Source organism: Phoca vitulina, unplaced genomic scaffold, assembly GCF_004348235.1.
Source record: "Phoca vitulina isolate PV1807 unplaced genomic scaffold, GSC_HSeal_1.0 scaffold35, whole genome shotgun sequence".
NCBI classification, from domain to species: Eukaryota; Metazoa; Chordata; class Mammalia; order Carnivora; family Phocidae; genus Phoca; species Phoca vitulina.
Genome location: NW_022589738.1, coordinates 5,586,325 through 5,611,245, shown reverse-complemented (window position 1 = coordinate 5,611,245; position 24,921 = coordinate 5,586,325). Strand labels below are relative to the sequence as shown.

The following is a 24,921-nucleotide window of genomic DNA, read 5'->3' as shown; positions in this document are numbered from 1 at the left end:
GGTTCATTAATGCAATTGCCCAAGTTGGAATCACAGCTCCGTCGCTTGCTACTTCTGTGTCCTTGGAGCTGGTACTTAACCTCTCTGTCGGGATTTAATCTCTCTGTCTCAGCTTCCTTCTGTGTAAGAGGAAGATAATAGGATCTACCTCATAGAATTATATTATCTTAGTTAATTTTTATATAATATGTGACAAGGTTAACCCAGCGCCTGGTACCTGGTATGGTCTCGAGGTTAGTTAGCTCTCAATATGATATTGCAATTTCTTACTCAATAGTAAATTATAGCATGGATGCTTAATACCTGAGAGGATCACGAATTTACCCAGATTGCTCTATTTCTGACAGAGATGTGTTTTCAGAGTCTTAACAATGCTTGGGGTGTTATTTTTGGAGCTCATGATACCACGTGATTCTTTTTTTCTTGAAAAGAATCTCCCAGGGTTACAATATATAGGTTTATCTCCTTGGGAGTGGGTGCTCCAGTCCATCAGTTCTGCGCTCTGTAGAAAGCCATTGGTATTTGAGGTACCAGCCAGCCTTCAGTCAAGTTGCTTCGTTTTGATAGACTAATCAATAGAGACAAAGACAAGATAGTTGGAATTGTGCTGTAATTCATTTTAAACGTTGTTGCATTTGTCTGTTTCAGTTACTAGCGGAAGAGTTGCCCCTGCGCCAGGGAATTCTAAAACAATTAAATGAAACTGGAGGAACAGTGCTTGTAAGTGCTCCCATAAGCCCAGAAGAGCAAGATAAACTTGAAAATAAGCTCAAGCAGACAAATCTTCAGTGGATAAAGGTTAGACGTTAACCATCTCTGCCGTCACATGTGTTAAATGTTGCCAATGTTTGTATTTGTTTTGTTTCGTGGGTGTTTTATTGCTGGGGTTGGGGGAGGGGAACTGGTATGTAGATTGGTGTGTTTTTTAATCTGACCATTTGATTTGGTTCCATGATTCATTATGGATGGCAAGAATGGTGATGGTGGATGGCAATACATTAATGACCAAATGACAAAATATATATACCATTGTTACTTTGCATGAGTTATGCTAAAGAATTAGACTGGAAAAGGGATGAAATAATTTCATCGTTCAGTTGTATACTGACGGTATTTGTATACTGACGGTATTTAACTAAGATGGAGATGATCTGCTTCAAGTATTATAAATCAAAATTACTTATCCTTACTTATAGTATAGACTTAATGAGTGATTGATGCAAAAGGTGTTTCATGTATTTTTTGTTCATTTAGTTACTTAGTTGCTTAGTCACGTAACTTGTGAGTCTTTGTCTTTCTACCTTGGATACTTTATAAATCTAATATTTTTAAATATTTATCTAATTAATACATACTTATTCTTTAAAACTAGTGGCACATATGAATATATCATGAAAACAACATCAGTCTATCAAAAGGCAATTCTTTTCCCACTGTACTCCTGTGGCAACGTTGTCATAAATCACGTGAACATACACCTGAATCTGCTCCTGCATTCTTTATTCTCTTCCATTTTACTGTGTCTGTCCTTCAGCTATTACCACACTGGCTTAATAAGAATGATTTTTTAATAGCTTTACTGACACATAGTTCATATACCATACAATGTGCCCATTTTAAAGTGTATAATTCAATGATTTGGGTGTATTTTTGTTTACATTGTGGTAAAAAGGATATAACATAAAATTTGTCATTTTCATGATTTTTAAGTGTACAATTCAGTATCATGTATTACATTCACAATGTGCAACCATGACCATTATCTATGTGCGAAACATTTTCATCCCTCCAAACAGAAATTCTGTAATCATCAAGCAGTAACTCCATATCCTGCTACCCACCCACACAATCTCTAATCTACTGTCTCTATGAATTTGCTTGTTCTTGTTCTAGAAGTTCATAAAAGTAGACTGATACTCTATCTGTCCCTTTGTGTGTAAATTGTTTCACTTAGCAGAATGTTTTCAAGGTTCATCCATGCTGTAGCAGGTATCAGAATGTCATTCCTTTTTATAGCTGAGTAACGTTCCATTGTATGCATATATGCAATTGTTTAAATATAGGGGATCTGCTAATCTAAACCCTCCATCTTTGTTCTTCTTAGTCCACACTTTCTTTGCTAGTTTTGGTTCATTGATTTAGCAAATAAATTTTAGAACTGACTTGTCAATTCTCACTGAAGCCTGCCAGGGTAGTGATTGGAATTGTGTTGAATTTGTAGATCAGTTAACATCTTTACAATATTGAGTCCTCTAGTGTGTGAAAATGATATATCCCTTCATTTATTTAAGTCTTCTTGAATGCTTTTCTCACCATATTTTGCAGTGTTCCATCCAGAGGAACTGTATATCTTTTATTAGACTTCATCCCTGATACTTGACATTTTGATCTTATTTAATAAATGGAATTCATTTTGAATTTTATTTTCTCTTTGTTGTTGGTATATAAAAATATAATGGATTTTGGTGTATTATATATTCATTGTCCTCGCTAAATTCACTTATAAATATTAATAGTTTTCAGAATCTTTTGCATTTTTTATGTGCACAGTTGTGTCATCAAACAAAGGTAGTTTCTCTCTTTTCAGTCCTTCGAATTTTATTTTATTTTTTGCATAGACTAGGGCTTCCAATACAATGTTTAATAGAAGTGGCAATAATGAGAAACTTTGGCTCATTTCCTGTCTCAGGTGGAAAACTTTCAATAATTTATCATTAAATATTATGTTTGTCATAGGACATTTTATAGGTTCTTTTAATCAAATTAAGGAATTTCTCCTTATTCCCAGTTCATGTTTTTGTTATGAACAGGTATTGAATATATTCAAATGGTTTTTCTGTGTTTATTGAGCATATGATTTTTCTCCTTTGTGTGAATGCGGTAAACTACAGCCATTGGTTCTGGAATGTGAAACTACTCTGGGATTCCTTAAAGAAATCATATTGGTCATGATGTCTTGTACTACTTAAGATTGCTGGATTCATTTTTCTAATATGTTGTTTAGGATTTTTATATTGTTCATGACAAAATCATCTATAATTTTTTTAATATCTTTCTCAAGTGTTGATAGCAATGTTAGACTAGTCATAAAAACAAGTTGAAAAGTATTCTCTTTTTTTTCTGGAAGAAATTGTTGAAGATTGTTATTATTTCTTTCCAAGATGTTTCAGAGAATTCAATTGTAAATCCATCTGATGATGTTATTTTTTTTTTTTTTTAAGATTTTATTTATCTATGAGAGAGAGAGCACATGAGAGGGGGAGGGTCAGAGGGAGAAGCAGACTCCCTGCCGAGCAGGGAGCCCGATGCGGGACTCAATCCAGGGACTCCAGGATCATGACCTGAGCCGAAAGCAGTCGCTTAACCAACTGAGCCACCCAGGTGCCCGATGAAGTTATTTTTTGTGGGGAAGTTTTTGATGATTGATTCAGTTTCTTTAATAGATACAGGGATGGTGAGATTTTTCATTTCTTTGTGTGTAAGCTTTTGTGTCTTCCAAAGAATTTGTCTTATTTCCGTGTCATTTTCTCTTTTTGGGTTGTAGACTTTATTCATACAGCCAGTGGTCTTCTATATATTTATGTATAAGAATGAGAAAATAGACTGTGGGTGCATCTTGTTGGCTGAGATATTTTACTCTGTGTGCTAAGGCAGGGAGTTGACCCTCTTGCTAAAAGATATCTTCAAATTCTGTACTGCAGTAGGCTTTATTCTGAGATATCCACAACTGCTGAGATTCATTCCAGATGCCAAGTTTAATTTCTTTAGATAAGAGACACACATTTATTTGTCTTGATTCATATTTATTTTTGCTTGTAAGTAAATGTTAAGGGAAGACCATTCATTGTGGTAGTTTTGAGCTAGGGGCAAAGTTCCAAACTTTAAGTACCCGAATTTTAACCCACTTCTTAGCCCCAGCCATCGTGGCGTTTTTCCTCCAATCTCCAGATTCTGCCAAGGTCAGATCCCCGAATACCTAAAGCTATTTCTCCCTTACTTTATATGTATTCATGTAGTTCTACTTATATGTGCTTTTGACCTTCCAGAAATGTTATAAAGCCTCATATCCATTTTTGACCACAGTTCTACTGCCTTATTGAGCATATTTAATACCTGTTAATTTTGTTCCATCCAGAATATAAAGCAAACTGTTATCCTTTAAACCAGTGGCAAATCCATGCCAAGAAGATATTGCTGAACTATAATTTCCACGTAATATAAAATGCCTTATTTCAAAAATGGCACAGTTACTTCTTAAGAATTGCTTGTTGTTTATCAGCACCCAACTAAATTGATAGGTATGGAAACGTTATACTGAGAAAAGTTTCTGTATGTAGATGATGGGAAAGAATACCAGAAACTTCACTGTTGGGGAGGCGGTATACAATGCAGTGGCATGGGAAGATCCTGAACTCACCTCCTCCCATGGACACAGTGAATATACAGCTACATATGAAATAGTTCCCTCTGAAAAACACCTGAAAACTAGCTGAACAGTTCCTCCACAACAAAAGATAAAAGTGCCACATCAAGACAGGTAAAGAGAGGCAGAGACACTGTCTCTCCAAAAACATCACCACTGGCATGGCAACCCACAATCAGGATGGATTTCACAAAATGGGAACTTCTACCTGAGGAGAAAGGGGTTCATTCAGGCCCCTTAACCCATGGGACCTGCACTGGAGAGATGAGCCCCCAAAACATCTAGCTTTGAAAAACAATGGGTCTACATCCAGGAGATACCCAAAGGGCTGCAGGGAACTGAGATACTGCTGTTAAAGGGCTCACACACAGACTCACTTGCCCTGCAGCTCAGCACAATGGCAACAGTTTGGAAAATGCTTAGACTGTTTGTGAAGGAGACCCATTTGCTAATCTTCAAGAATCAGCTAAAGGGGCATGGATTGCCTTGGAATCTCTCCCAGATGGAAGTGCTGGTGGGTGCCACTTTTGCACTCTCCCTTGCTAGCACAGGCAGGCCTACATAGTTGCTGAAATCTTTGACTACCCTGCTAAAGGCGGCGGCTGTGCCATGCCCTTGCATTCTCCTGCTACCCTGCTAAAGCCACGGGCAACATGTGGTTCCTACACTCTCCCACTGCCTTGCCAAAGCCAGCAGGTGTGCCTCATTCCTCTGCTCTCCAGCTACCTTGCTAAAGTCAGCAGGTGCATGCTGGCCACACAGGGAACTCTCCTTGATTGCCTAACTTTGGTGGCCAGGAAGGCTTGCATTTCTGAGTCCCTTGGGACTGTAACAATCAGGGAGATCATTTTTTGGCAGGCTGTCACCCCGAGGGCACAGCACAGACAGCAGACTGAAATACACCCTAGTCTTTCTCCAAGAAAGGCTATTTTCCTAGAGCTTTACCCTGAGGGACAGGCTCCAGGTTTGCCACAGATATAGAGGCTACAGATGGGCTTTTAGGGAAGGTAGGTCAGGGGACACCACCTGTGTCCTTTCTCACAGTCACACTGTACCTCACCAGTACCTCTCAGAAATGACTTGATATACTTATCTGGTGCCGTTTTTTGTAACAGTCACCCAGGGAACACTTCTGGATCTCCTGGTCTGGATGGCATCAGGGTTCATGATTATGACCCCATAGGACTGTATATATTCACACACTTTAAAAGCTGCAGCCTGAGAGTCTGGCTCCCAATCAGCCTAAAACTAAGAGCTGACTGAGATCCCACTCTTGGGAACAATAACAGGTCTTAGCACATTCTCAATGACTGGAACCTATCAAGAATAAATCAGGCTGCTTAGACAATTGTAGAGATTCAAGAAGCAACCAAGAGTTAGGGCAAAGTTGAACGACAAGGTTCATCTCCTACACAAGGTCATTCCTTCAAGGCAGAGAGGGGTAGCCATTTCTCCTAACATGCAGAAACAAACATAAAAAGTCATGTAACGTGAGGAAATAGAGGAATATGTTCCAAAGGAAAGAACAAGATAAAACCTCAGAAAAAAAAAAATTAATGAAATGGAATTAAGTAATTTACCTGTTAAAGAGTTTAAAGGATTAGTGATAAATTTGCTCACCAAACTTGGGAGAATGGGTGAATGTAGTGAGAAATTCAACAAAGAGATAAAAAATATAAGGAAGTACCAAACAGTAGTCACAGAGCTGAAGAATACAAAAACAGAACTGGAAAACATACTAGAGGCATTCAACAGCAGACAAGACAAAACAAGAAAGAATGAGTGAGCTAGAATACAGTGCAGTGGAACTCACCCAGAGTGGCATATAGAAAAAAAGAATTTTAAAAAGTTAATATAACTTAAGGTACCTTGAGACAGTATCAAGTAGAATAACATTCACATTATAGAGGTCCAAAAGAAGAGAGAGAGAAAGGGGCAGAAAAATTATTTTAAGAAATAATGGCAGAAAACTAACCTAACCTGGAGAAGGAAATAAACACCCAGATCCAGGAATCCCAGAGAGTTACAAATAAAATGAACTCAAAGATATTCGCAATAAGACACATTATAATTAAAATGTCAAAAGTAAAGATAAAGAATCTTAAAAGCAATAAGAAAAAACATGTTTTATGTACAAGTGAACTCCCATAAGAATCTCAGCAGGTTTTTCAGTAGAAACTTTGCAGACCAGAAGAAAGGGTCATGATATATTCAAAATGCTGAGAGGAAAAAACTTCCAACCAAGAATACTTTACCTGGGAAGGTCATCATGTAGAATTGAAGGAGAAATAAAGAGTTTTCCAGGTAAGCAGAAACTAAAGGAGTTCATCACCATTAAACTGGTCTTATAAGAAATGTTACAAGGACTTCTTTAACCTGAAAAGAAAGGGCGCTAATTAGTAACAAGAAAACATGAAAGTGGGGCGCCTGGGTGGCTCAGTCGTTAAGCGTCTGCCTTCGGCTCAGGTCATGGTCCCAGGGTCCTGGGATCGAGCCCCGCATCGGGCTCCCTGCTCCGCGGGAAGCCTGCTTCTCCCTCTCCCACTCCCCCTGCTTGTGTTCCCTCTCTCGCTGTGTCTCTCTGTCAAATAAATAAATAAAATCTTTAAAAAAAAAAAAAGAAAACATGAAAGTACAAATCTCACTGGTAATGGTAAATATATAGGAAATATGGTAGGATAATCACTTATAAAGCTAGCATGAAGGTTAAAAGACAAAAGTAATAATAAAAACTGCAACAATTATTTAAAGGACATATAAAGTAAAAGATGTAAAATGTGACAATAAAAACATAAAATGGGAGTGAGTGTGAGAAAGTCAAGTTTTAGAATGCATTCATATTTAAGTTGTTATCAGCTTAAAATAGACTGTTAGATATATAGGATGTTGTGAGAGCCCCATGTACTGACAAAGCAAGCAACTAGAGCAGATACACAAAAGATAATGAGAGAAGAATCTAAACATAGCATTAAAGAAAGGCATCAGACCACAAGGGAATAGAGAAAGAAAGGAACAGAGAAGAGCTACTAAACAATTGAAAAACAATTAACAAAATGACAATAAGTACATACCTATCAATAATTACTTTAAATGTAAATGGACTAAATATTCCAATCAAAAGATGTGGAGTAGATGAACAGATAAATGAAAACAAGACCCATATATATACTGTCTCCCATTCAAGTATTAACCAGGCCCGACCCTGCTTAGCTTCTGAGATCAGACAAGATCGGGCGCGTTCAGGGTGGTATGGCTGTAGACGACCCATATATATACTGTCTAAAAGAGACTCACCTAAGATGTAAGAACACACTGAGACTGAAAGTGAAGGGATGCAAAGCAATATTTTATGCTAATGGAAACCAAAAGAAAGCTGGGATACCTATACTTATCAGACAAAAGAGATTAAAATGAAGACCGTAGTAAAAGACAAATAAGGGCATTAAATGGTGGTAAAGGAGTCAGTCCAACAAGAGGATATAACATGAAATATTTATGCACCCAACATACTTAGCACTTGAGTCTATAGAGCAAACAGTAACAGACCTAAAGGAAGAAATAGGCAGCAATACAAAATATAATAATAGCAGGGGACTTTAATACCCTACTTATGGGTGGCTCAGTCGTTGAGTGTCTGCTTCGGTTCAGGTCATGATCCTGTGGTCCTGGGATCAAGACCTGCATCGGGCTCCCTGCTCAGCCAGGAGCCTGCTTCTCCCTCTCCCATTCCCTCTGCTTGTGTTCCCTCTCTAGCTGTGTGTCTCTCTTTCTCTCTCTGTCAAATAAATAAATAATTTAAAAAAAAATACCCTACTTACACCAGTGAATAGGTCATTAAGACAGAAAATCAGTAAGGAAACATTGGCCTTGACACATCAGACTGACAGACTTAATAGATATATACAGAATATTCCATCCAAAGAAGCAGGTTGTATATTCTCAAGTGCACCTGGGACATTCTCCAGGGTAGAGTACATGTTATATGCTTAAGTATGTCAAATCTCAATAAATTTAAGAAGACTGAAATCATATCAAGCATATTTTCCAACCACAATGATCTGAAACTAGAGAGCAATTACAAGAAGAAAAATGGAAAAATCACAAATATGTGGTGATTAGACAATATTCTACTCCATAACCAATGGGTCAATGAAGAAATCAAAGGTGAAATAAAAAAAAAAAATACTCTGAGACAAATTACAATAGAGATATAACAATCCAAAATCTGTGGGATGTAGCAAAAGCAGTTCTAAGAGGGATGTTCATAGTGATACAGTTTTACCTCATCCAAACTCATTTTATGAGGCCAGCATTACCCTGATACCAAAACTAAAGATACCACGTATATAAAGGAAGGGAGGGAGGGAGGAAAGGGAGAGTGAAGAAAGGAAGGGGAGGGGAGAGGAGAGGAGAAAAAATTACAGGCCAATATTCCTGACGAACAGATATGCAAAAATCCCCAACGAAATATTAGAAGGCTTAATTAAACAATACATTAAAATGATCATGCAGCATGGTCAAGTGGGATTTATTCCAGGGATGCAAGAATAGTTCTACATCCACAAACCAATGTGATACAACAGATTAACAAAACGAAACGTAAAAATTACATGATCATCTCAATAAATGGAAAAAAAGCATTTGACAAAATTCAGCATCCATTTATGACCAAAAACTTTCAACAAAGTGAGTATAGATGGAACATACCTCAACATAATGAAAGCCATATATCATAAGCCCACAGCTAACATCATACTCAATGGTGAAAAGCTGAAAGCTTTTTCTCCAAGATCAGGAAGAAGACAAGGATGCCCACCTTTGCCACTTTTATTCAACATAGTATTGGAAGTTTTAGCCACAGCAGTTAAGCAGGAAAAAGAAGTAAAATGTATTCAAAGTGAAAAGGAAGAAATAAAATTGTCATTATTTTTGGACAACATGATTTTACATAGAATTTATATTTATTTTCTATATGGAATTTATAGAGAAAACTCTAAAGACTACCCTAAAACTGTTAGAACTAAGAAACAGGGACGCCTGGGTGGCTTAGTCAGTTAAGCGGCTGCCTTCAGCTCAGGTCGTGATCTCAAGGTTCTGAGATTGAGTCCCACGTTGGGCTCCTTGCTCACTGGGGAGCCTGCTTCTCCCTCTGCCTGCTCCGCCCGCTGCTTCCCCTGCTTGTGCTCTCTCTCTCTCTGACAAATAAATAAATAAAATCTTAAAAAAAAAAAGAACTAAGAAACATTTAATAAACTTGCAGCGTACAAAATAAATCTACAAAAACCTGTTGCATTTGTATATACTAACAATGAACTATCAGAAAGAGAAATTTAAAAAACAGTTCCATTTACAATTTCATCAAAAAGAATGAAATACCTAGTAATAAATTTAACCAAGGAGGTGAAAAACCTGTGCTCTGAAAACTATAAAATACTGATGAAGGATACTGAAGAAGACACAAATAAATGGAAAGATATTCCATGCTCATGGATTGGAAAAATTAATTTTGTTAAAATATACTACCCAAAGCAATCTACAGATTCATTAAAATCCCTATCAAAATTCCAATGAAGGGCACCTGGGTGGCTCAGTCATTAAGCATCTGCCTTCAGCTCAGGTCATGATCCCAGGGTCCTGGGATCGAGCCCTGCGTTGGGCTCCCTGCTCATCAGGAAGCCTCCTTCTCCCTCTCCCACTCCCCCTGCTTGTGTTCCCTCTCTTGCTCTCTCTCTCCCTCTATCTCTGTGTCAAAATAAATTAAAAAAACCTTAATTTAAAAAAAAATTCCAATGACATTTTCACCAAAATATCACAAACAGACCAAAAACTTGTGTGACACCACAAAAGAACTCCAATAGCCAAAACGGTCTTCAGAAAGAAAAACAAAACCAGAGGCATCATGCTCCCTGATTTCAAATTATATTGCAAAGCTATATTAATCAGAATACTGGGGTATTGGTATAAAAATAGACAGATGAATGGAACAGAATAGAGAACCCAGAAATAAACCCTTGTATATATTGTCAATTTTCAAAAATTTACAACAAAGCAATGGGGAAAGGACAGTCTCTTCAATAAATGGTGTTAGAAAAACTAGATAGCCATGTGCAAAAGAATGAATCTGGACCACTCCCTTACAACATACACAAAAATTTATTCAAAATCGATTGAAAACTTGAACATGGGGCTTGAAATCATAAAACTTCTAAAAGAAAATATAAGCCTGAAGTTCCTTAACAATGGTCTTGATGATGATTTTTTAGATCTGACTCCAAAAGCAAAGGCAACAAAAGCAAAAATAAACAAATGGGTCTACATCAAACTAAAAAGCTTCTGCACAGCAAAGGCAACCCCCAACAAAATTAAAAGGCAACCTACTGAATGGGAGAAAATATTTTCAATTCATAAATTCAATAAGAGGTTAATACCCAAAATATATAAAGAATTCCAGCAACTCCACAGCAAGAAAACAAACAACCCAATTAAAAAATGACAGAGGACTTGAACATTTTTCTAAAGAAGACATACAGATGGCCGACAGGCACGTGAAAAGATGCTCAATATCACTAATCATCAGGAAAATGGAAAGCAAAACCACAATGATATACCACCTCATGCATATTAAAATGGCTATTATCAAAAAAGACAAAAAATAACAAGTGTTGGAGAGGATGTGGAGAAAAGAGAACCCTAATGCCCTGTTGGTAGGAATGTGAATTGGGGCATCCACTATGGAAAATAATATGAAAGTTGCTCAGAAATTTTTTTTAAGTGCCATCTGATCCAGCATCTACTTCTGGGCATTTATCTGAAGAAAATGAAAACACTAAACCAAAAATACATATACACCCCTATGTTTATTGTAGCATTTACTGTAGTCAAGATATGGAAACAAACTAAGTGTCCATCAATGGATGAATGGTTGAAGATGTGGTATATATATGTATACAATGCAATGCTAGTCAGCCATTAAAAGAGAATGAAATCTTGCCATTTGTGACAACATGGGTGGACCTTGAAGGAATTGGGCTCAGTGAGATGAGACAAAGAAAGACAAATACTGCATGATTTCACTTATAAGTATAATCTGATAAACAAAACAAAACCCATGAGAAGAAAACAAGGAGGAAAGATGCCCCCAAATCTTCCATATGTCAGTACATCTTGGTATCACAAAAGGAACACAAAAATTATAATTGTAGGAAATGTGAAGAGAACTGTTTTAAACTATGAAACAGGGTGACGGGGTGGCTCAGTCAGTTAAGCATCTGCCTTCAGATCAGGTCACGATCTCAGGGTCCTGGGATCAAGCCCCACATCAGGCTCCCTGCAAAGCAGGGAGCCTGCTTCTCCCTCTCCCTCTACCATTCCCTCCCACTCATGCTCTCTTTCTCTCTCTCAAATAAATAAATAAAAATTTTTTTAAAAAGCTATGAAACATACAATAGCAGCTTTATAGGACATGGGTTAAGGTTTTATCTGTTCCACACCAGAATAAAAAGTCAAAAATTTTTTATGATACAAAATTAAAGCTATGACTATGAATACCATCTTGAATTATATTATTATATCATAATATTATGAATAAGAATAAATATTAAGAATGAATAAGAAGAATAAAATGAATAACTTAATCTTATTCATTAGTCATAATAAAAATTATTTAATTGTCTCTTCTCAGTCCCTATGCCACCCTATCCCTCTTGGTTTAAATTAAAAATAGAAAACAATCAGTGCCAAATTTAAGTCAGTAAACAAGTCAGCAGTTTTTTAAAAAGTAAAGAAAGATGGTCTCATCTTTGAGACTGTGTCTTGATCATCATTAAACCTCAAATTCTCAGGCTAGAGAGAATAAATAATGGGCACCCCTCCCTTTTATTCTCCAGCCCCCTCCTCCATCTAAAGACTATAATGAGTAGTATAATTGTAACTAGTAAGTCAGGGTTGCTGAGATACAAATATGGCAATTTCTTAACATGTAGCTTCTCCAAAAATGTCATGTCACAATCCCAAGCAGCAGGTGCCTTTCTCCCCACTAACTCTAATGTTCTATATCATGCATATTAGCCAATTTAGCAATTGCTTTGGGACCTTTGTGTTTCATTAATGAATAAAGAAAACAGCAATTGGAGGTATTACAGTTATTCCTTTACAGGAGTGATGGACCCTGGAATGAGTTCATTGCAAAACTCTTAACTTGTCTTGACCTGGATAGCTTCTCTTTATAGCAGAGATGGGAAATGTTGCTCTAAAGGTTAATACAGTCCTTGGTTTAAGTTTATGGCTACCCCAGATAAGGATCATGAAGTGAAATCCTTGTTTTTATCTAATACGTATCTTGACCTTTACAGTCTTTAGTAATAATACCTTTGATATCCACAAAATGGGAATGTTTTTAAAGCTAGCCTCTGTGTGTTTTTCTAAGTATCTCACTCTGTAATACTCATACACATGTCTGACTCTGTACTGTTTTGAATATTTATCACTCTTCATATATCTTTATATGTTCTTTGAACTCCTGTGGGGCGTGTGTGTGTGTGTAGGGAATTCTCCCTTCCTACCTCTTCTCATCACTATCACTCTCTTCCTATTTCCATGTTATGTGTGTCTTTGCATATGAATTGGCATCTCTCTGTGTCTATCATAAATCTACTTATCTGTGTGTATATCTGTCATTTTTGTTCTGCCCAGGTTACTGTATGTGACACGTTATTTCCTGTTCTCTCTTCTGACTCTTTACCTTCTAATCCCTTTCATTTTCTGTCTTTGTCACTTTGTGCCTGCTTTCTTTATTCTTCATTGCTCTTTTTACTCATTATGTGCAGATATTTTTTCAACTACCCATTATTTAGAACCAAAATATGTTTTATCAGTATTCATTTTTGAATCATATTGTATTCTTCCTATACTTAACCTAAAGGTGAAATAATGGAACATTTATTTTGTAGACTCATGGGATTATTCAAATGGAAGGGTCCTAATGAAGCTAAATTACTCTCACATCTTCTAGATTAAAACACTGAATCCTAAAAAGGTTATGTGACTTATTGGAGGACACATTGTTCTCTAAACATAAAAGTTGATCCAGAATAAATACTGTTTTTTTAAACTTTTTAGTGAAGCTCAACTGATTTTTCTGCAGTTAAAATGCTAGAAACAAGAAAAAAAAAAACATGGTTTCCCATTTTTCCCCAATGCTCCTTTAAAAGTAAAAACTGGGATTTCTTTTTATTTAAAGAAACTGTATGAGAGTTTTTGCTTTGCTTTTTGCCCTTTTTGGAAAAGTAGATGCTATGTTTTCAAATTTTTTTCCAGCCCCTTCTTTATCATGGAACATCTGTGATTAGGTAACACAGGAAAACATGTTTATGTTGTTTCAGAACTAGTTAAATGTCTACAATATTTGGTGTAAAGTAATTTTACAGATAGTATATATTACACATTCCTATTAGTCATAATAACCTATTTTCATTTTGTTGAATAAATTTAAATTTTTGCATCCTATTTTGCCACTCATGTGTAAACAATAAATTACTATTTTAATTTGTTAATGCCTAGATATTATAAAACAGTACATACAGAAACTAAAACATTTTATAAAGACAGACGAGAAATTTTGCCGAAAAATGAATTTCAGTTAAGTCCATTTTAATAACAAAAAATTCTGATCCACTTTACCTAGAAAATAATTACGTTTAAAAATATATGTAGGGGCACCTGGGTGGCTCAGGGAGTTCAGCATCAACTCTTGATTTCAGCTCAGGGCATGATCTGAGGGTTGTGAGATTGAGCCCTGTGTTGGGCTCCACACTGGGGGTGGACCCTGCTTAAGATTCTCTCTCTCTCTCTTTGTCTCTCTCTCTCCCTCTCTAAAATATATGTATGTATATATGTAAAATATACATATATATGTAGAAAAGCTTTAATAGAGGAATAATGTGATATTGATCACAGGGCTCCAGGGGTTATTAAAAAAAAAAAACAGTATGAAAGTAAAAATAGAGTGAAACTTGTAATATACAAATGACTGTATCAGAATTTCCAGAGATACAGTTCATTTTATATTTACCTCTAATCATGTTACTTCTAAGTATTCCTCAGAGGAGTAAACAGTTTAGATTTGTTCTTTTCATTTGTGTCAAGTAAATAAATGTTTCATCCTTTTCCAGATATGTTTGCTATATAGTGCTAGTCATTATTAGTCATTACTACAAATATGGATAGTAAAAAAGAGAAACTTAAATCAAGCTAAAGCTTGGCTTTTTCACTCCTTGTTCAAAAATAGACATTTGTCCCAATTGATTAATTTCCTATCAAAGACCATGATTAACAGATTGTTCTAGTTGTTACCAGTCAATCCTGCCTTTAATATGAACTACATTTTTTAACCAAAGAAAAGCATCTTTACAAGAAATATAAGAAAATGGTGTTTGTCTATTTACCATTATATTATGACATATAGCTTGTGATTTCTTAGAAATCCATCATCTTGGAAGTTTTCTTTATGTAGTTAATAATTACATCATAACGTTTATTTATTAAATCCTTCATTCATGAAACATCTAATGAGTGACCCCTATGTGCCACATGCTGTTCTACTCATCATAATCAATTCCCAACCTCGCTTTATTTAAAGGACATTGAGAGTCACATAGGGCTTGGCATTTCAGCAATTTATATCTCTTCAATTTAGAATTGCTAAATAGTTTGAGGCTGAGCATTAAGGGGGGGGCGTGGATAGTAGTTAAAAGTTTCTAACGTATGCATCTTGACTTTGCCTCCTGTAATTTCACCCTGAGATGGGGATTCTTACTAGGTTGTGTGTCCTGAGTACATCTCTGTTTGATCTGACAGGTCCTGATTTTGCCTGTTATTCCATCATGATTTTTAATAGCTCCCTCTTTCACTCTCATGAGTGGTCTACTTTATGATAGTAAATGTATGTGTATGTATGTATATTTTCTCTCTCCAGTTGTGAGAACAAAACATCAGGCCCTCTGTGGTGGGCCTGGCCCAGGACTGAGTGACTGTAACTGTTTCCACTGCTGATGTTCTTCACAGCAGCAACACCCTCTTCTTTTGACATGTCAGTGAAGTTGAGAAGTTTGGCCTGTCCAAAAACCCCGACTGTTAGTATTACAACATGAATCACTCTTTAATGGAAATACATTTATAATACATGGTTTGTAACTTTCCAAACTATTGAAATTTCAGGGATTGCCAGGAATGTCAATCAGACATTTTACAAGCAAGTAAAAAGTAAACAGGAGTTATGAGGAGGCAGTTTATCATGTTGATTAGTAGTGGGCTTTATGGACTATGGATTCCACCCATTACTAGCTATGTGATCTTTTATTTGCCCTGTCCATATGTCAGTTATAACATCCGTAAAATTCAGGTCATACTAGAACATAGTTGTGGTGAAAATTTAATGAGAGTGCATGGGAAATGCGTAACAGTATCTGGCACATTGTAATTGGTCAAAAGTGTTAGCTTTAACATAAAATCAGGGATAAGGTTAAAAACGGGAAGACCCAACACAAAGTTCTGACTGAGTCACCTTCATTCTTTTATTGTAGTAAGAGCTCTTAACATGAGCTTAAAAACAAATTTTTAAGAGTGTAATACAGTATTGTTAACTGTAGGCATTACACTGTATAGATCTCGAGAAGTTTTTTTTATCTTGCATGGCTCAGACTCTGTCCCCTTTGTGCAGCTCCCATTTCCCTCTCCTCATTACCTTGGTAACCATCATTCTATTCTCTATTTCTATGAGTTTGACTATTTAGATACCTTCAATAAGTGGAATCGTGTAGTATTTGACCTGTCTTTTTTCAGTTAGCGTAATGTCCTCTAGGAAGATCCATTTTCTTAGATATGGCCGGATTTTTTTCTCTTTTAAGGCTGAATAATAGTCACCCTCTTAATCAAACACTTATAAATATTGGCTCTTGGGGAGAAAGCTGCAATAAGTTCCATCATTATGAATTCAAGAGCTAAAAGAGAGAAGTTAGAGTCACCAAAATCACCACATGGCCCTAATGGAAAGCAGAGAGGGTTTTCAATCAGCGCCCTCCCATTCCACTGATCTCATTATTTGTGTTATCTATAGCCAGCTAGTATTTCAGATAGAATTATTGGAAAATGATGGATTTTTCTCTTAACATTGGCTATGAAGTCCACGTAGTCAATCTTTGTTTTCAAACACCAACATTTTCATGGTTTGAGTACGAGCATAATTTAAGATGACCTATTTAACACTGGGCATCTTTGAGATCCATCAACGTTCCTGACTTTAACCCAGAAATCCAGACAGAGCATAAGTGAACCTCCATAGTGCTTCCCCACACCCTTCTCCTACCTCCATTCTTGATGTTGGTTCCCCCATTTTGGTGGAGTGATGAGAAACCATTTGTAGAAAGTTTCATTGGAGCCATGAAATGTTCTATTAGGAAACCTCAGTGTAATACTAGATAATTTGTTCATTTCAATGCAATGCTATTTTTAAAAATATGAACAAACCAAAATCCAGCATGCATTGTAAAGCACTGATACTGGTGCAACAACTCATTTCCATATTAAAACTGTATTTTTGGCTATAGACATACTGATAGGGTGCAGTGAGTGTGAAAATTTGTCATTTCAATATGCTGTGGACCAGACTTTATTAAAAAGGTAAACTAATTTCAGATTAAAAACAGATGTGACTATTCTTGGCAAACTTTCTTTCCTGTTCACAATGAATTTAAAATGAAGAAAAGTACAGTGAGGACAAAAAGAGAAAAATTTCATAACTCTGACCTTCAGTGTAACTTTTTTGAAGTAAGTCCTTTATTAGTACAAAGATGTTTGCCCTATAGCAATGAATTTTAGAAAGGAGAAGAAATGATATAATAAAAAGAGATTTTGCTGATGTAAAAACTCGTTCCTTTTGTTTCTGTAGCGCCTTTGCTTTGTAACGACTAGATTATATAGCATCAACCCTGAGACTTTTAGAGGGATTGCCTTTCTTTCTAAAAATATAGTAATCTTGAAATGGCATTAAATGGAGGCTTTTATATACCAACTCCTTAAACTGACAAAGAATAGCAAGTGAAGATTAAAGCAGTATTTAAGAGCACAGATTGTAAATTCTAACCCAGTTTCATTTATTAGTTAGTGTACAAAGCCAATAAGTAATGCAAAAATAAAATAATAGTGCTATTTGTATAAAAGATCAGAATCATACCAAAAATGAACTTTTCTGTCAAGGCTTTACACTTATACCACGAGATGTGTGAGTGTATATATGTACCTAAAAGAATTTCATACTAAATCCTGGCTACTATCTGCATGTCAGCTGACCCCTACTGCTCCAAACTCTAGAAAAGGGACACTGAGTGAAGGGTTGGTTAATGTATTTCATTTTTGTCATAGACCACCTGCCAGGGCTTATAACCAATCTGTAATGTGTTTCTTACCTTTTATTGTGTAGAAAATGGATTGATAGATTAGGGCTGAGGCCAGTGAACCATGGAACCCTAGGTTTGCAGGAAAGAGTTTATCACCCTTTGATGTTATTTCTGTCTCGTGTCAGCTGAGAAGGATGAGCTAGATTAACCGAGGGTAAGCTGGATGCCAAAGTCAGCATTCCCCTCATTTATCCCCCTTATAGTTCAGGACAAGGCCACTGTATGGGTTATGAAGGACTGATAAGGACCTGACGGACAAACTTTGTTTTGCTGCCTTTTAATTTACTTACTGATATTAGAACTAATTTGGAGAACTGAAGAGACTATTTCATTGTTTGTTGTTGGAAAAAATTCAATCTGTTCTGCTCTAGAAGTAAAAGTATTTGAACTGGATGATGTAGTTATAATTTGTGAACATTTCCAGTTATCACTGGAAAAAGTATAGTCCATCTTTGGCATGGTTGGCCAAGTGTGGAGGAAAAGAGATGGACCAGGAAATGGGCCAGAAACCAAAGTCATCAGAAGGATATTTTGAGAAAATTCCATTTGTCCTGATAGTTGCAGTCTATGGGCAACCTGTGGCTGATGATTATACCTTAAACACAGTCTAAAAATAAATTTCTTATGAAGGTGACACATTCTGCCTGTTCATGATGTGGGTGACATCAACAGTTTTGAATAGGGTAATAATGCTTGGACTTACTTAAATGTTTACGAAGAATAAAAATCTGCAACTCAATCACAATTTAAGTGACTCTCATGAAGATAGCTTTTGTTGCTGCCATCACTGTGGTTACAAATCCTAGACCAATACTGTTATCTCTTTAAAACTACTTTATTGTTTTGTTCATATCAGCTATGTGTATCTTTCTGCTACAATCAGTGATGATGCTGGTGAAGGGAGAGAGAATTAGTTTTGAGGTTCTGTATGGGTGCTCATTTATTGGCAAGAAATAAAACACAACCCAGGAAACAGGAAAATTAATAGAAAAGATAGTTAGTGGTTAAGGTTTGGTACTGTTTCAGTGCAGATGAAAACAATTGTTAAGTACTAAAATAATTAAGATGTTGATGTTAACGTGTTAAATTGTTTATACTGAAGCTGGAATGCAATTGGATTAAATAATCACTTCTCCTTTGAAGAATCAGTTCTCCTAAGATGCGATGCCCCTTTGCAACTTCTCGCTTACTTCATATGTGGTTACTTCCAAATGTGGCCTCAAATATCATAATGATTTGTGCAGTGGCTCAGGTCCATTCCAGTTCCTTCCCCTCCTATGTTGTATATTGTGCGAAGCTCACCTCTGGCCACCTTATTCCCCAGGCTTTCTGACTCCCAGCTTCTAGATAGATTTAGCCATTGGGAGGCCTTGGCAGGAGACTAGAGAGCAGGGAGAGGGGAAAAGTCAAGGTATTTCTTCCCTTCCTTCACTGCTGTGGGCAATGGCTGGTAACAGAGTATATAGCCAATAAATACTAGCTGCTATTAAATCTTCTAATAAAGATCTAAAATCCCTTCTTCAGTCGTTACCTTCATTAGTTTAGTATGAATTTTTGTACAGGTGCCTTTGCAAAGCATTGAGCCTGCCTTCAGTTACATAATCAAAATCAGTATTTTTTAAGATTTAGGACTCTGGTATTATTGAAGATTTAGGACTCTCGTATCATTTAAGAACATCAAGACTTACTCCCATTTCTGGCCTTCCCCAAAATACCAGTTTTTGAGTCCTAAAGTTCATTGACTTAAAATGATAACTTTTATAATTGCACATAGTCTGTTTGTCAGCTAGGTTGTTTTATTGGTATATCAGAAGCCAAGAAGAGCTTGCTAGAGCCCAGTAATGCATTTGCAGCCAGCTGGTGGGTTGTCTCACTGGGGGCTGGCTTATCTAGGGTGAGCTCAGCAGGGATGATTCACCTGTACTCCGTATGATCTCTCATCCTCCAGCAAGCTAGGCTCGACTTATTCTCATGCAGAAAATAGGATTCAAATAAAGAAAGCAGGAGTGAACAGGTCCTCTTAAGGCCGAGGCTCGGAACTGAGTCACTGTCATTTCTAACACATTCTGCTGGCCAAGCAAGTCACAAGGCCAGTCCAGATTCAAGGCTTAGGGAAATAGGCTGCACCTCTTAAGGACAGGAACTTTAAAAAGGTCATATTGCAAAGAGATGTGCGTATAGGGAGGTCATCAGTGCACAGTCTACCATAGTCTGAAATCTGTCGGGTTTCTTACTCATCTCAAAAGTAAAATAGTCAGGACACATTCCTACATATTCAGACTTCTAATCAACTAATCCTGACTCTCAAATAATATTAGCTCAAGATCAACACCCTGAAAAGCCAACAGTCTGAGAGTCACAAGGATCCTCAAAGATACTTTATGCCAAATCCTAGGAGGGTAGGAACATTCATTTATTAATATATTCAGTATTTATTAAGGGCCTCCAATATGATACGTATTACGCTAGAGAAGAAGAATAGAATAATGAACAAGACAGACACTTATGTTTATGTATGTTACATTTGATGGGAGCAGACAAACATTAAAACTAATTATATAATTATAAATGCAGCTGTTCTCATTTTATTTTTATTTTTGTTAGGTTATTGGCTGAGCTACGATAATGAAGAGAACTCAAATTTCAGTGGCTCAAGCAATGTAGACATTTGTATCTTTTTCACATAAAGCCCAGCCTGGGTACATAGTCTCTGCTCTAAAAAGTTATTCCAGGAACCCTGGCTACCAAGATAGCTATGCTATTGTCAGTATAGTGCTGCGTTGAAAAATCACCACAATAATCACCCAAATATCTATGTACTCTTTCTCACCAATAGTACACATTCATTGTCTCCCCAGAAGAAGTCACCAAGAGATCACTTCCTACATCCAGCTCAAAGATCCGTTGTCGCTGGGTTTTGAACTGTCTTCATCAGATCCAGATGTGGCTCCTCATGGTGCAAAATGACCTATAAAGTGAAAGCCATGCTGTCTGCTTCTCTCACAACCAAATCATAATAGTGCAGCAAAAATAGGGCCAAAGACAACAATAAACACTGGACTACCTGTGTAAGACCCAGTTTGTGACTCCACTGCTTTCCCACCTCCCTCCTCTCACCCACACTCCAGACTGAGATTTCAAATGTAAGCTAAGAAGAATAGAGCTTCTTTGAGGGCAGAGATGAGAAACAATAAGGTTGCTTTCTGCATAACCCCACCATCTAAGAAAGAATTGCTTAGTTCAAATTGTGATGACACAAAAAGGGACAGTGTGAGAACATATAACAGGGGGCCTGACACACTCCAGAAGAGGAAGGAATTGTTGTTTCAGATAACAATTGGAGAAACACATAATAGATAATATTTGGGTTGGCGGGGAGAACTCACTTGAGTTCCCTAGTTGTGGATACTCCTACCCAAACTGTTCAGGGTTAAGGGCAGCCTTTCCCTGGATACTTAAAAAAGTTTGTATGTTTTTCTTTTCTTCTTCTACCTCTGACCAGGGTGCTGACCTTATCATTGACTTACTCTTCACCAGGGCCCAGGGTCATTATATTCATCCTAGGGGAGACAGGCCAACTACCTCCACTAACAATTTACATCATTATTTTCCTACAGTTTGGTGCTAATTAAAATGTGGGAGGAGTGGTGATGATATCCATAAATGTAAGGAGGTCTTTCTTTGTTCCTGAGAGAGGATTTTGTGCATGTTCACCTATAAGTAGGAAAGAGGGAGAGCCGTGGAGTAAGGTGAGAGAGCCCAGGAGTCATCACATAGGCTGGTATTGGCAACATAGCATATTTATTTTAATGTAGAATTTTTCAAAATGGAATTCTGCTAGGCTTTGTTTATTATTTCTGCATAGTTCTACTTGTTACTAGCCTGCCTGATTCAAATTTTGGTTTCACTTTGTTCTAATTATATATGCTATATAACAACTTACCCTAAAAGTTAATGGCTTAAAACAACAAAGTTTCATTATTTCTCGTGACTTTGTGAGTTGACTGGCTTTCTTCTGCTTCACATGTTGTCAACTAAGGCACTGGGAAAGCTGCAAAGTCCAAAATGGCCCCACTCACAGGATCGGCAGTTGCTGGTTGCCAACTGGGAACTTGGCTGCGGCGGTTGGCCAGGATCCTCAGTTTGTTTCTGCTTGGTCTTTTCCATGTGGTTGCTTGGGCTTCCTCATAGCTTGATGGTTGGACTCCATGAAGAAGAGCGCCAAAAGAACAAATAGAAGTGTTCAAGTACTTTCAAGCTTCTGCTTGCAGCACACTTGTTAATATCCCATTGGCCAAAGCTAAGGAATATGGCCAAGCTCAGTCAAAGGGACAGTGGACTATGCATAAACTTGAGATCTGGAAGGCGCTAGTCACTGGGGATGCCAAATAACAGCCTACCAGATATTCTTCACTAGCTGTCTGGTCTCTATGTGTCTCAGTTTCCTCATTTGAACATAGGGACAAAAATGGACTGAGGTGTAGCACTTGTAAGCTTAGAGTCATGCCCATTACATAGTAAAACACCAACAAATATGTGGTATTGTTAGTTTTTTAGTATTACTCCTACATTACTGAAAAAATGAAATAGTTTTTCAGACAGTGGCAAAGCTGTAAACCAGTAACACACTGTAAGCTTCTGCCTTAATAAGCCTTCCCCTCAAGCCCTTCAGATGTGCCATTAGTAAGAATGTTAGCTCTGTTGTGAATCCAGCAGCACACTGTTCTGCACTGCCTGGCTGACTCTAACAAAAGCCTCTACTAGTCACAAAATCCCAGGCAAACAAGCTTTATACCACTTTGGGGGATGCAGAGGGTTCATCAAGGGCAAAAGTTCCTTGGTAAATTTGTCTTCTCATCCAGGCTTTCCAGACCCTATGTTACCCAATTCTAGCAGTCTTCCAGTATTTTCTCCCACTGGTCATTTTCACTTGGGCTGCCATTCCAGTGAGACTGCCCAATGTTCCCCCTGTTTGTTCGGTGTTCTTCCATGCTTGTCCTACCCTGCCTGGTCCATCCACCTTCTCGAGGAATGTCTACCTTTTTTCCTTCTCCTTATACCACAGATTTCCAAATCTGACTACTCTTCCACACCTCCTTGAAGCCCAAGACTCATCTTGCCTTCCTGTTACCTTTAAGCCCCCCAGCAATATTTCTTTTACTACATTCATTACTTTCTACCTCATGTATGTCAGGCATTCAGTTTGTAGCATTCCTTTATTTCTTTATATATCCATACCAAGTCTGCACCAGACTGTCCAGAGAAAAACTTAATCCTGTTTTGGAGTCTTTCCCACTCCCTAAGAGAATTAAGGAGTTCTGTCTGTGTTGGGTAATGATAGGTAACATTTACTGATAGTTTACTATGTGTCAGGTATTATTCTGAGTACTTTGCTTTGTTAGAAGGAAAATAACCTAAGACTGCCCAGTAGCAATCTAGAACAAAGCTGAATTTCTTGCTAACCTGGAGTGTACTAAGGGATCACTCAGTACAATTAAATGGATTGATGATTGTTGATGTTGTATCAGTGGTGGTAATTTTTATAGTTTAAGTAGGAAAATAGTTTTTTCCAATAAATCTTTATCTATAGCTTTAGGAAAATAGAAATTCTATCCCATTTCTGTACCTTTGCTGAGGACACCCCCTGGCACTAAACTCTCAGGCAAATGCCACCATCTGTGTAATTTCTTTCCATTTGCCAATGTAGGCACAGCAGGTACTATCAAGTTAACCTTTTCTTTCACCGGCATCCACTCAAAATAGTAAACACTAGCACCGTGGTAAAGCTCGATTCTAAAGCTGCAAATTAAAAATCTCTTTCAGAACGTAACGATTGAACTATTACTGTATCACATTATTTTGCATAATAGGATTACAAAATATGGATTATAGGTATTAGAAAAATGAAAGATAGGTATTAGTTGTTAATATTAACCAAGAAATTTTCAGAGAGTAAGATGATAAAATTAATTATATTAAAATAGCATGGATTTTCACCTTCTGTGATACTTGGTGGAGGATTAGTCCTCACTAATACCACCACAGGTAACTGATTCAATGGATGTATTGTGTAGTACTCTTAATGTCTTAGAGACAGAAAAAGCTGTCTCTAACTGGTTTAAATAATAAAAGTCATCAGGGTTCCATTTTTTTTCAGAGTTATCTGGGGTCTGCCTTTCTTTGATGACCTGTCAGCTTCATATGGCTCCCCTTATGGTGGCAAAAATTGCCTGCAGAGTTTCAGGGCCCACTTTTGCAAAAGCCGCTCTCTTTGGAGACATTCTTTCCCAAAGCATCCAAGAAAGACCTCCTTGAAACTCGTTGGCCCAAATTAGGTCACATGCTCATTGCTGAGCTAAATCAGACCCAATTGCCACAGCCAGAAGTGGTGAAATTTCAAAACCAGACACTGTGGCTGCAACACAATGAAGGTGGGTAGGTAGAAAGCCCCCCAAAGGAAAAAAGGGGGGGAAGGGGAGAATGGAGAGAGGGAGGGATGAATGGATTGAAAAAGGTAACCAACTAATATCTATAACCTTGTTTGGACCTGATTTTTTTTGCCAATTAATCGAACTGAGTAGTGATCATGGCATTATATCAATGGTTTCCAAATCAGGCAAGTTGTATATAATGTTTAAATGAAAAATACATTTTGCTATGGTAGATACTGTCAATGCCACCACGCCTTTCCCTCCAGCACTTAGCTTTCCTATACATGCTATCTGATTTCCAACTATCAGCATTTGGGATTTTTTTGCTTAGTGCTGTCTCTGCTTGTTCTTGGGACAGGGCAGAAAAGCAGAGGAAGTAAGGCCCTTTTAAAGCAGCAGTTGGTGGATAACTACCCCGCCCTGTTGCCCTTCAGATATGATCGCTCCAAAGTTTTGCTTCCTGTATTTGCTCTTGGAGCTCCCAGCCATTGTTAAGCTTCTGATTGCCCACACTGGTGACTTGTTTTATTGGCTGTTTTCTTTATTTTGCTTTTCCACGCCCCATTGATGTGTCTAGGATCACATCCCAAAATTACTCAAGTTCAAAATCTTGCTA

General features: G+C 37.3%; 1 protein-coding gene across 13 annotated transcripts in view; it reads left to right on the top strand.

Moving 5' to 3' along the window:
- The window catches only part of DMD (dystrophin), a 2,446,616-nt gene that overhangs the window by 1,680,771 nt on the left and 740,924 nt on the right, over window positions 1-24,921 (top strand). For all 13 annotated transcript variants that reach the window (XM_032426633.1, XM_032426634.1, XM_032426635.1 and 10 more), the window contains one exon: window positions 649-798. In XM_032426633.1, the coding sequence (XP_032282524.1) occupies window positions 649-798 (150 nt within the window). The remainder of the gene's footprint in view (window positions 1-648; window positions 799-24,921) is intronic.